The sequence below is a fragment of the Leopardus geoffroyi genome, chromosome B4, assembly GCF_018350155.1.
Source record: "Leopardus geoffroyi isolate Oge1 chromosome B4, O.geoffroyi_Oge1_pat1.0, whole genome shotgun sequence".
Classification (NCBI taxonomy): domain Eukaryota; kingdom Metazoa; phylum Chordata; class Mammalia; order Carnivora; family Felidae; genus Leopardus; species Leopardus geoffroyi.
The window spans coordinates 15833057-15845058 of record NC_059341.1 but is presented as its reverse complement, the minus strand read 5'-3'; the positions used below and the strand labels follow the sequence as shown (position 1 = coordinate 15845058).

Sequence of the window (12002 nt, the reverse complement as noted above, 5' to 3'; positions counted from 1 at the left end):
AGAATTACAAGAGAAATCTACCTTAACGATGTAATTCAAGAAGACAAAAGGCTATAGAAATGAAGATATTAAACCCAGAAAAACTGGAAGCCTACTAAATGCCCAACAATAAGACAATGATGAAACCAACCCAAACATTACGTGATGATGGAGCCCCTTTGAAAACCAGTTTGGCAATTCCTCAAAAACTTGAACTGCCATATGACCCAAGAGGATTGAAAATACACAAACTTGTACATGAATGTTCATAGCGTTATTCATAAGGGCCGTTATTCAAAGGGCCATTATTCATGATGGAACAGACTTCTATGTTTACCAGTTGAACAAGTAAACACAGTGTGTATATCTGTCCGTACAATGGATTCAGCCTTAAAAAGGAATGAAGCCTGACACATGCCAAAACGTGGATGCACTTTGGAAACATGCTAAGTGAGAGAAGTCAAACACAGAAGAGCACATGTTATACAATTTCAGTCTATATGAAATGTCCAGAATAGGTAAGGTAGATTAGTGATTTCCAGGGGAAGCAGAAAGAAGAGAATGGAGAGGTGTAGGATTTCTTTCTGAGGTGGTGAAAGTGTTCTGGAGTTGTGATGATGGTACAACTCTGAAAACACTAAAAAACATTTAACTGCACACTTAAGTAAGGTGAACTTTATGGTATGTGAATAAAAAATAGAATTACTCTATGACCCAGCAATAGCACTACTAGGAATTTATCCAAAGGATACAGGAGTGCTGATTCATAGGGGCACACACACCCCAATGTTTATAGCAGCGCTATCAGTAATAGCCAAATTATGGGAAGAGCCCAGATATCCATCAGGTGATGAATGGATAAAGAAGATGTGGGGTGTGTGTGTGTGTGTGTGTGTGTGTAATGGAATACTACTTGGCAATGAGAAAGAATGAAATCTTGCCATTTACAACAACGTGGATGGAACTGGAGGGTATTATGCTAAGTGAAATAAGTCCGTCAGAGAAAGACAGATGTCATTTATTTTCACTCATGTGTGGAACTTGAGAAACTTAACAGAAGACCATGGGAGGAGGGAAGGGGGAAAATAGTTTCAAACAGAGAGGGAGGAAAACCATAAGGGACTCTTAAATACAGAGAACAAACGGAGGATTTATGGGGGTGGGGGAGAGGGGAAAATGGGTGTTGGACACTGAGGAGGGCACTTGTTGGGATGAGCACTGGGTGTTGTATGTAAGCAATGAATCATAGGAATCTACTCCTGAAACCAAGAGCACACTGTATACACTGTATGTTAGCTAATGTGACAATAAATTATATTTAAAAATAAATAAATTCTAAAATTTGCCCCCCCCCCAAAAAAAAGTTGGCATCATGAAAAAGGTGAGAAAAATTTTCAGAATTAAAAGATGCTAGAGGTGCCTGAGTGGCTTAGTCAGTTAAGCGTGTGAGTCTTGGTTTCAGCTTGGGTCATGATCTCACAGTTTGTGGGTTTGAGCCCCATGTGGGCTCTGTGCTGACAGCTGTGGAGCCTGCTTGGAATTGTGTGTCCCTCTTTCTCTGCTCCTCCCTTGCTTGTTCTCTATCTCTTTCAAAAAAAAAAATAAACATCTGTACAATGTTTGTATCTGTACATTAGTATCTTTTAAAAGAAGAATTAAAAGATACTAAAAAGACTTAATCAAATCCTCGTTTTAAAAAAAGCTCTGAAGATATGTTGGGAACACTTGGAGGAATTTGAATATGGAGTTAGACTGGATTTTAGATGGTTTTGGAAGATTTTTGTTAGTGTTCTTGGATGTTATAATGGCATCGTGAGTCTATAGGGGAATGCAGGTTTATTCTTAGGAGATCAGGTTGACTATGAAAGGGTGAAATGTTATGTATGCAACTTCCTTTACATAGTTTAGAAAAAAATACATACACATGCATATAGATTAAGCAAATATGGCAAAAGAATAAAATAGATTAAATATAGTTGTGGTAAACATATAATGTATTATTGTAATTCTATATGTTTGGTATTTTTCATAATAAAAAAGTTTTCTTAAGGAAAAAGCTACAACAGAAGAAGAGACACTTTGTGAAAGCAACATAGTACATAAAACAAAAGCATGTAATAAATATAACAACCTAATATGACAGAAGCGAGAACAGCCCTGGAAATGGAGTTCACTCTCTTATTGTAGATTTCAAATACTTATAAATCACCATCTTAAATAAGTAAGAGGATAAAATGTTGTTTTAACTGTTCACACTCTTTACATTGTCTTATTCTTTTTTTCTTTTTGCAAGGGGAAAATGGTATGTGAATTTAGCATATAAATAATATATGAGTATATATAACTTTATGCAGCTTTGTACAGTTATTGTTAAGGAGACTAGGTGGTGACACTGGATGAGGCTCATGTGAAAAAAGAGGCGAAGACACAATTCTATACTTGTATATCCTATGATTATAACTATGAAATGATTCATCTGAAAATAGACTGCAATCAAGTAATAGATAAGGGTTACAAGAGAGTAATGGAATTTCTAAGTTTTCTGGTTTATACTTTGCAAATTGAATATAGTACAGTTACATTACTTTTATAATTAAAAACTTTCTTTATCTCAAAAGCAGTACTTGATTCCAAGTCTCAACGGTGGAGTCTGGTCATTTAAGCTGGCGTGGAAGTCACTGCTCACTGCTTCATTTGCATTCTGATGGTGCATAATACAGTCTCCTCCCCAGACTCCCCCCTGCCCCTTCCCCTCCTCAAACAGAGGCTGCATCTTAACCTGTTCTGTTTCCTCAGCACCTCTCTCAGCTGCTGACAAATGGTGGGTCCCTAATAAATAATTGTCCAGTTAATCTGACTTGAATATGAGTGTGCTGCATTTCACAGCAGAATCGTTATGGTTTTTGATGACTTGGGGAATCGTTGGAATCATTCTCTCAGTCAGCCTAAATAAGAAAAACACATTAGGTTTTATATGAAAAGTATTTAATACCAGAAAACTCCTAGGGAATTGTTTATGCCTCCTATAAACATAGTCTAGGAATTGTTGACAAAACCTGATTTAGCAGTACTTCTGTAATAAATATAGCCCAAGCTTCTATAAAACACACACACACACACACACACACACACACACACACACACAAAGGGACAAAGGCTTTGGTTTTTATAGATCTTGGAATAAGGGCACTGAAAAAGACCAAGAGGTGAGGTCATCTCATCCTTCTTCCTGCCCTGATGACAACACTTTGTATCTTCCCACAGATCTGTGTGGCACTTCAATTAACGAATCTCCTGGGAATGATGGTGCTTGGTCAGGCATCAGCCTTGTGAAAACACTCCTCCCATGATAAATCACATCAATGAAGCAAAGCCTCCCATTGCCAGAGAAAGATGCTTCTGTGTGCTTCTCCACGATTAGAAGTACAAGAGGCGGAATTCTGTAGTGTGCCAATGTCCCCAAAGTCGTCTTTTTCTCCCTGCCCCCACTCAGTGGTGACAGGCTCACCTCACTTGCCTTCTTCCTCCATCGTACACAAAATATTGTAACAAAACTGCATTTCCCCCTTTTCAAAGGATGGGATCCAATGCAAGTTGCAATTGCCGCCTACGCGTCCCTCACATCCAGTGTTGGTGCAATCTGGCATTTTCCTCTGACAGTGGTATGAACCACGGTGTCGGAATCTTCCACTCCGCTGCCTTGTTCAGGGAATTTCAGGAGTCACCAATTAGAAAACTTATTTTGTTCTTTTTAGGTTACCTTGGAAAAGGAATGTCAGGAGGGTTTGCCCATGGTACTCACCAAAGGTAACCTCCATGTCACTGCTTCACACCTTCATGGAAATATGTTCAGATGAATCCAGTGACGTGCTGAAATCCTGGTAGGTAGAGGCTTTTGGAGGTAGGGAAAGCTGTGTTGTTTCCTCAGTGGCTTTTGGAGCCACCAATCCTAGCAATTTATGTTGCCTCTGGTATGTGCCTTATCTTTGACCAGTCCTCATCTCGCAAGGACACAAGAGCCCCTCGTACATATTTTACATTTTCTAGAATAGGTGACACGAGGTTGAGTTAACATGCAGATTGTATGTGTATGTGTGTGTGTGCCTCTGTCATTCACACCCCTGGAGCTGTAGTCCTGTGTTACATTCCTTCCTCTAGATATGAATTTTCTTATAATATCCTTCCTGGTTATGTAGGGATTATCATACTTTTAAAAAATCTGAAAAAACAAAACAAAACAAAAAAATAACCCAGGGAAGTCTTCCGAACTCTCAACAATGTGTAAATCTACCTTCTTAGGAAAATCTCTGCCAAACCTGAATTATTCAAATGGTAATGACTAACTCATAATTCTTTCCCATTCTACTCAAGGATAATTGCAACCATCATCGTAATGAGTGTGGAGAACAAATGCCTGGGTTATGTTCCCTGAGTCAAGACCACACTGCTTTCAAAAAGATCAGTTCATCACAGTAGTGGATTTGGTAATTTCCTGGGAGGTAATGCATTTCCCATAAAATGAGCAAATGAATGGTTTTAAACTTACACCAATTTCCATAATTATTTTATGTAATCCTTCATGAAAATTGAATAGACAATTGGAACAATATTGTATTGCCTTGAAATTTTGTAGAAAGTCACAAAGCTAGTATATGTAAATGTGCCTTTTAAGCAAAGTTATGTCCCTGAAAAAGAGAATGAGTTAAGTGTCATAAAGATTACAAGAGATCATTATATTCACCAGTGTTTCCATTAATGGCTAAAAATGCAGATTAATTCTACAGTGTTTTCTTTTAAACTGATATGAAAATTAAAAGGGACCAAAGAATGCAGTAAAGGCAGATTGGAGCTATACAATGAGATGGGAACGAGACACAGGATGTGAGAATCTAGCCCTTCTTCCAAAGACCTCTGTTTTTCACCCCTCTCCTCACTCCCACACTGATCAAGCCCTCCACAGATAAGTTCAGCTGGCCTGCCAGAAATACCACACCAGTGTTATTTCACTCAAGACATAAGAGCAGTTCTCTGGATTAAATCACACATTTTCAACCTGCCACTTGAGATCCTCAGTCAATGCCCCCACCTTTACCCAGCCACCTTTCTCCAAAAGAGAAAGAACCACTATGTCTATAAGTCTGCCTAGATTAGGTTTAGGACCTCTCTTTCAGTTTGGTACATCCTGTTTCTCTAATAGCATATTGGTATATATTTTGTCCCCCGTTGTCATGCACATCTTTATAATGTGCTTTTAGAGCTTTCTAGATGTGTACATATGCCTGTATTACAAACTACAGGAGGTCATGACCTTTACTTCTTTGAATTTTCCTCATTGCTGAGAATGTCATAATGTCCGCAGTAAGTGCTTATTAAACATTATTAAGACTATAAAACAATGGAATTTGGATGAAGCTGGTAGGAATGAAAAATGAGCCTCGCTATATAAAGTAACAGCAGAATTACATTAACGTAGCATTGTGCTCTGCAGGAATTTGGAGAAAAGATAGAAAGCAAGGGTCTAAATAAAGTTTATACACTTAGCAGTAAAATTTCCCGCCAACTTTCCTCATCCCTGTATAAAGCTAGAGGATTTTTTTTTTCTGAAGAAAGTGAATGTCCCCAGGGGAAAAATACCTTCAAAAATGGACATTTGGAGTTCCTCAGTGAAATTACCTCAGGTTGCTGTTGGTCACCCCCATGCTAAAACTTACTGGTTACGAACACCATCCATGCACACAGAGCTTATCATCCACTCTTTAGTGTTTTATGCTTAAATTTAAATGGACACAAAGGATCAATAGGTATTTGAGGAAAGCCTCCAACACAGAATAAAAAGACCAAACAAGCAAATAGGAGAAAAAGAGCTTAGAGAAACCAGAGACCATGTGGTAAACAGGAGAAAGCTTCAGAAAAGCAACTATAATATTTTTCAAGTAATACGAGATGTTATAACCATGAAACAAGAAAGCATTTTTAAAATTAAAAATAGGAGGGGCGCCTGGGTGGCGCAGTCGGTTAAGCGTCCGACTTCAGCCAGGTCACGATCTCGCGGTCTGTGAGTTCGAGCCCCGCGTCAGGCTCTGGGCTGATGGCTCAGAGCCTGGAGCCTGTTTCCGATTCTGCGTCTCCCTCTCTCTCTGCCCCTCCCCCGTTCATGCTCTGTCTCTCTCTGTCCCAAAAATAAAATAAACGTTGAAAAAAAAAAAATTAAAAAAAAAAAAAAAAAATTAAAAATAGGAAAGTTTTTAAAATAAGAATCTTAAAGATAAATCCAAAAAACTCTTCACGACGTAGAACCAAAGAATATAAAGAATTAGAAAATAGAAAAGAAAGTTATGAAAAGTTAGGTCAATCTAAGAAATAGATTGGAGAATGGAAATAAAGATGCATTTGGAGACCACGTGACTCCTTATTGAGTGAAGATGCCCTCACCCCCCTGGGGGAGGAAAGGAGGATCTTTGTAAAATGCAGATTCAGATTCAGTGAGTCCAAGAATGAACCTGAGAGTTTTGCATTTCTGACAAGCTCCTGGCTGATACCTGTGCTGGGTCTGTGGATCACGCTCTGAGTAAGTAGCAAGGCTGTAGTTTGGGCCATCTCTGGATTGATCTTCTCTGCACCCATCGCGGATGACTAAACCACTTGCAGAGTGAAGCCGTGGGACAGCAGTGCATGGCAGGTGTCCCTCAGATCTCTGTGCTTCCAAATCTGAACTCAGGGTATTCTCTCCAAAACCTCATCCCCCTGATTATTCTCTCTTATTCAATTATCAACACCTCTGTCCTTCCAATTTCTCAAACAAGAAACCTGAACACCAACCCCTCCCCCTTAACTGTCCCGGTACTTCTATTTCCTAACTATTTATTGCACTGTGTCCTGCTCTCTCTGCCACTGCATCCAGTGGGGCCTTCCCAGTTCATGGCTCCTTAACTGTACACCATCGTTCTCACTAGCTCTCGGTCCGAGACTTGTCTCTGCGGGAATGCTTGTTAAATACAAACGTGACCATGTTAATTAATCTCCTGCCTAAAACACTCTCACAATTCTTCATTATTTAAAATAATGGGGCTTGGGGCGCCTGGGTGGCGCAGTCGGTGAAGCGTCCGACTTCAGCCAGGTCACGATCTCGCGGTCTGTGAGTTCGAGCCCTGCGTCAGGCTCTGGGCTGATGGCTCGGAGCCTGGAGCCTGTTTCGGATTCTGTGTCTCCCTCTCTCTCTGCCCCTCCCCCGTTCATGCTCTGTCTCTCTCTGTCCCAAAAATAAATAAACCTTGAAAAAAAAATTTTTTTTTAAATAATGGGGCTTATTGCAATGACATTTCAAAGTCCTTCTTGATATGACTTCTGGTCCATTTTAGAAATTTCATCTCCCACAGACCCACACTGTTCTGGTCCTGTTGACTTCTTTTCTAACTTAGAAAAGTTGACTTCTTTTCTAACTGGGTGTCCATTTTCTCTGTCTGAAACTCCCAGTCCTATTACTTTGCCTGGAGAACTGTTCATTCTGTAAGACACCACAGGTCTCCAGGGAAACCTGCATTGCTCTTCCCAGGCAGAGTTAATTCTCTTTCCTATTCGTGTTTTTCTTTTTCTTTTTTTTCTTTTTTGTCCTTATCAGTGTCCTGACTACAGTGATCCCTTGTTAACCAGCAGTTTTCCTCATGTGAAATTTTAGCATATTGGGCTTTCCCTCCACGTATGTTTTTGATGACCACAGGGTTTTCATTTGTGCTTTGTGTTGGGAATTACTAAGAAGGGTGGGGACTGAGGATTCAGAATAGAAGAAGGGGGTGAAGCAGATGACACACAGAAGGAACAAAGGTTGTACATCTTGGAGAAGTTAAAGGAGGAAGAAAGGAAAAGACAGTTCTGAGTCTTACAACTGGATTCTGGCGGTTCCGTCAGGGGAGAAAGAGGGAGAAGAGGGAGGTGAGACTTCTGTAAGAATTGCTGTAGAGCCCTAGGGAGAGGTAGGGAAGCCAGACCGCGAGGCAGGTTTGGGAGGGGTGTGGATTAGCTGCACGCCACACAGCATGCTACACTCCTAACTCCATAGACTGCACTCGAGGTCACCGATGCATGTCTCTGTTCTGGAATCCTCTTCCAAAAGAGGAGGGATGAGACCCCACTGACTTTCCTTGTACCCAAGATTTTAAAATCGACTGTGAATTCTTCTATCACTTCTTATTTTAACGAACCCAAACCCAAGTGGTGGGAGAGGAAGGAGAGGTATTATTATATTTATTTACATGGCAATAACACTTTCTATTTAGTGGAGAAGTATTTACGTGCCAAGAGACTGAATGTGCTAAACATTTTATACACCTCCAGTGCTATGATGATTATCTTTCTCCTGATGAAGAAATGGGGCCACATGGTTAGGAAGCGATGGAGCCCTTGAACCCAGATGAGTGAGCTTCAGACCCCATGTTCGTAACCCTTCAAGCACATGGTGTCCCCCTAGATATGACTGTGAAGGGAAGAATCCACAATGTATTTCATTTGTTTTCCTGTCGTTTTTATAGTGTGGCTAATACGTAAAGGGCACATCTAGGCTTTGTGGAATGCATTCTGGATTAGGGAGGAAATGGGAGGTTTGCTAGTCAATGAAAGACAGGGTTTCAGGTCCATAGAAAGTTTACCTTGGGGGAGGGAAGAGGGGTGATTATTCACCTTCTGAGTCTGAAGGTCTTGGATTCTAAGATTATTTTAATTTCTCTTTCCTGAAGAAATTCCAAATAAGGCAAGTAAATAGAATGCATGCGAATGCTGTGGAAACAGCAATTGATTTTTATATTTTTATATTGCTTCCCCAAGTCATCATATGCAGATGGTCTGACTTGTCTACTGATCTCAGCTAGAGCTGAGTAGGTGAGTTGGACATAAAATTCCCCCTCGCCAAGTCACTCAGAGCTTGTGAGGATATTTCTTTCTTGTTTTGTTTCTGTTTTTGTTGTGTGTGTGTGTTTTCCTATAGTGAGAGACAATCAGGATTGTATGCCCAGATCGGGAGCAAAGAAATTATCTTTACTCTGTTTAATAATAAGCACATTAGTACCCCAGGAAAATCCTATAAGACAGGAAGTTCTTATAGAGATCATGCTGCAGACCTTTTCGATTGCAAGAAAAGATTTGCCGAGTACAATGATCTTCAGGAAAATACAATCATGAAAATAGTTATGTTCATAGCTCAATGCAACAGAAATGTCCTTTGTGTTGGAAGATTGGAACCCGTCTTATTTCGTCTGGTTCTAAGTTGACAAATATTTCACCAGGTCAAGCTTTCCCCCTACCCCTACCCCCAAGTTGTGAAGGTTTTAAACAAAATTGGGACAAATGTAACTTTAAAAGAACGTATTCAACTGGAGATACCATTTATTGTATTATGTCCCTCACTTAAAACAAACAAAATAACAAGAAAACTCATTGCGTGACCTCAGTACCCGTCTCAAGTAAACAACATCTTGTCAGTTAGTTTTTGTGACTATGTTTGAATAGAACAGGTGTGAAGCAGTGTTACGTTTCTTCATAGTATCAAGTATACCGCTTTCTTTAAGGGGGTAATTTTATGTAGATACTATCTAAAATTTCAGATGGCACCCCCAAGTTTTTCACAGACTCTTTCTAAATTTTTGAAAACAATGAGCCTACATGCAAAGCAGCCTTTTATTTCTCCTATAGCAACAGATTCCCATTCCATCTTTCTAATTCTGGTTACAATTTTTTTTGAGTTTATTTATTTATTTTGAGGGAGGGAGAGAGAGGGGAGGAGACGGGGGGGGTGTGTGGAGAGAGAGAGAGAGAGAATATGAGTGGAGGAGGGGCAGAGAGAAAGAGAGAGAATCTCAAGCTGGCTCTGCACCATCAGCACAGAGCCAGATGTGGGGCTTGAACCGATGAACTGTGAGATCATGACCTGAGGTGAAATCAAGAGCCAGATGCTTAACCAACTGAGCCACCCAGGCGCCCCTGGTTTCAATTCTTTTTAAGTGTAAAATATACATAACATAAAATTTATCATTTTAATCATTTTTAAAGTTCAGTGGCATTACATACATTCTTGTTGCTGGGCAATGGTCACCTGCATCCATCTCCAGAACCTTCTTTCGTCTTTCCAAAGTGAAACTCTGTACCCATTAAACAATAACTCCCCATTTCCCTCCCCTGACCCCAGGGAACCACCATGCTACATTCTGTCTCTATGAATTTGACTACTTGAGGTTCTTTGTGGCAATGGAATCATACAGTATTTGTCCTTTTGTGTCTGGCTTATTTCACTTAGCATGATGTCCTCAAGGTTCACCCACGTTGTAGTGGGTGTTCGTTTGGGTTGCTTCCATATTTTGGCCATTGTGAGTAAGCTGCTACAAACATGGGTGTACAGGGGTGCCTGGGTGGCTCAGTTGGTTAAGCGGCCGACTTCAGCTCAGGTCATGATCTCGCGGTCCGTGAGTTCGAGCCCCGCGTCGGGCTCTGGGCTGATGGCTCAGAGCCTGGAGCCTGCTTCCGATTCTGTGTCTCCCTCTCTCTCTGCCCCTCCCCCGTTCATGCTCTGTCTCTCTCTGTCTCGAAAATAAATAAAACGTTAAAAAAAAACAAACATGGGTGTACAAATATCTCTTTGAGTCTCTCTCTCTTTTTTTTTTTTTCAGTTATTTTGGGTATATACCCAGATGTGGAATTGTTAGATCACGAGGTAATTCTGTTTAATTTTTTCAGGAATCGCCATACTGTTTTGTAGTGATTGTACCGTTTTACATCCTCACGAAGAGCACACAAGGGCTCAGCTTTCTCCACATCCTCACCAACACTTTTGTTTTCTTTTGTTTGTTTGTTTGTTTGTTTGTCTTGGTAGTAGCCATCGTAATGGCTGTGAAGTAGGGTCTCCTTGTGGGTTTGATTTACATTTCCCTAATGAATAGTGATGTTGGTCGTCTTTTCATGTGCTCTTAGGCAATTTGTACATCTTCCTCCGAGAAATGCCTATTTTCTTTACCCATTTTAAAACTAGGTTATTTTTTGTTTTTGTTAAGTTATGGGAACTCTTTATGCATTCTGGATATTAGCCTCTTATCATATATATAACTAGTAAATATTTTTTCCCATTCTGTGAGTTGCCTTTTCACTGTGTTGATGGTGTCCCTTGGGAAACAAAAGTTGTTTTTTTTTTTTTTTTTTTCATTTTGAAGCATCCAACTTATCATTTTTTTGTTGTTGTTGTTGCCTTTGCTTTTGGTGTCATATCCAAAAAAAATCAGTGCCAAGTCAAATGTCATGAAGCTTTCCCCCTTTGTTTTCTTCTAAGAGTGTTAGCTCCTGTATTTAGGGATTTGATTAATTTTGAGTCATTTTTTGTATATGGTATAAAGTATGGTCCAACCTCATTTTTTTTTGCATGTGGATATCCAGTTGTTTTAGTATCATTTGCTGAAAGGGTGTCCACTTTGTTTTAATGTTTATTAAAGGTAGCTGCTTCTGAAGCAAGGATTGTTTCAGTGGATGTTTCCAAAGCAGTTTGTTACTGTCTCAAAGGTCACACAGATAATGATTAAATTGTGCATCACTTAAAGGTAGATTTTGACCTCTCACAAGTTGAAGAGTACTGAAGATCTAAGATCATTTACCTCCCTCGGGAAGGAAAAGTAACATAGCCTTCCAGGGCAAAGAAGAGAGGACTGAAAGTTGCAGGATATTCCACAGGCCAAAGTACATCTGCCTGGTTTGCTTTCTCTAAAATCCCACACTTGGCCGGACTGGCTTCCTTCTTACCTGACAACCTAGGAGGGTTGGTGAGGAGTATGTCCTCACCTTTTCTATGGAGTTTGGTTATTTTGGTGACATTTGCTGAATCAAATGGGGAAGTTGGAGAGCTCGTGCTGCAGAGACAGAAAAGAAATACTGACCTCCAACAGTAAGTAGACACGTGCATCATTGCTGCTGAGGGTGTAGGGCAGTGGGGTCATTAGTTTCCACAAATAGCCAGATAAGCAAAGGTGTAATTTTTCTTGAGGAAAACAATGATG

The 12002-nt window shown here is 40.1% G+C and overlaps 2 protein-coding genes across 4 annotated transcripts in view; both read left to right on the top strand.

Moving 5' to 3' along the window:
- Nucleotides 1-5906, top strand: part of TRDMT1 (tRNA aspartic acid methyltransferase 1) — an 83424-nt gene extending 77518 nt beyond the window's left edge. Inside the window, exons 11-12 of one of the 2 annotated variants that reach the window (XR_006708723.1) lie at nucleotides 3735-3860; nucleotides 4351-4478. Coding sequence is in view for 1 of the 2 variants with exons in the window: in XM_045463396.1 (XP_045319352.1) it covers nucleotides 3735-3790 (56 nt within the window). In the remaining variant the exon portion in view is untranslated. Of the gene's footprint in view, nucleotides 1-3734 lie in introns of both variants that reach the window. The other variant, XM_045463396.1, reaches the window with a different exon arrangement.
- Nucleotides 5907-11503: 5597 nt separating this feature from the next.
- The window catches only part of CUBN (cubilin), a 283940-nt gene continuing 283441 nt past the window's right edge, over nucleotides 11504-12002 (top strand). For both annotated transcript variants that reach the window (XM_045463384.1, XM_045463382.1), the window contains exon 1: nucleotides 11504-11890. In XM_045463384.1, coding sequence (XP_045319340.1) covers nucleotides 11778-11890 — 113 coding nt within the window. In that variant the 5' untranslated portion in view covers nucleotides 11504-11777. The remainder of the gene's footprint in view (nucleotides 11891-12002) is intronic.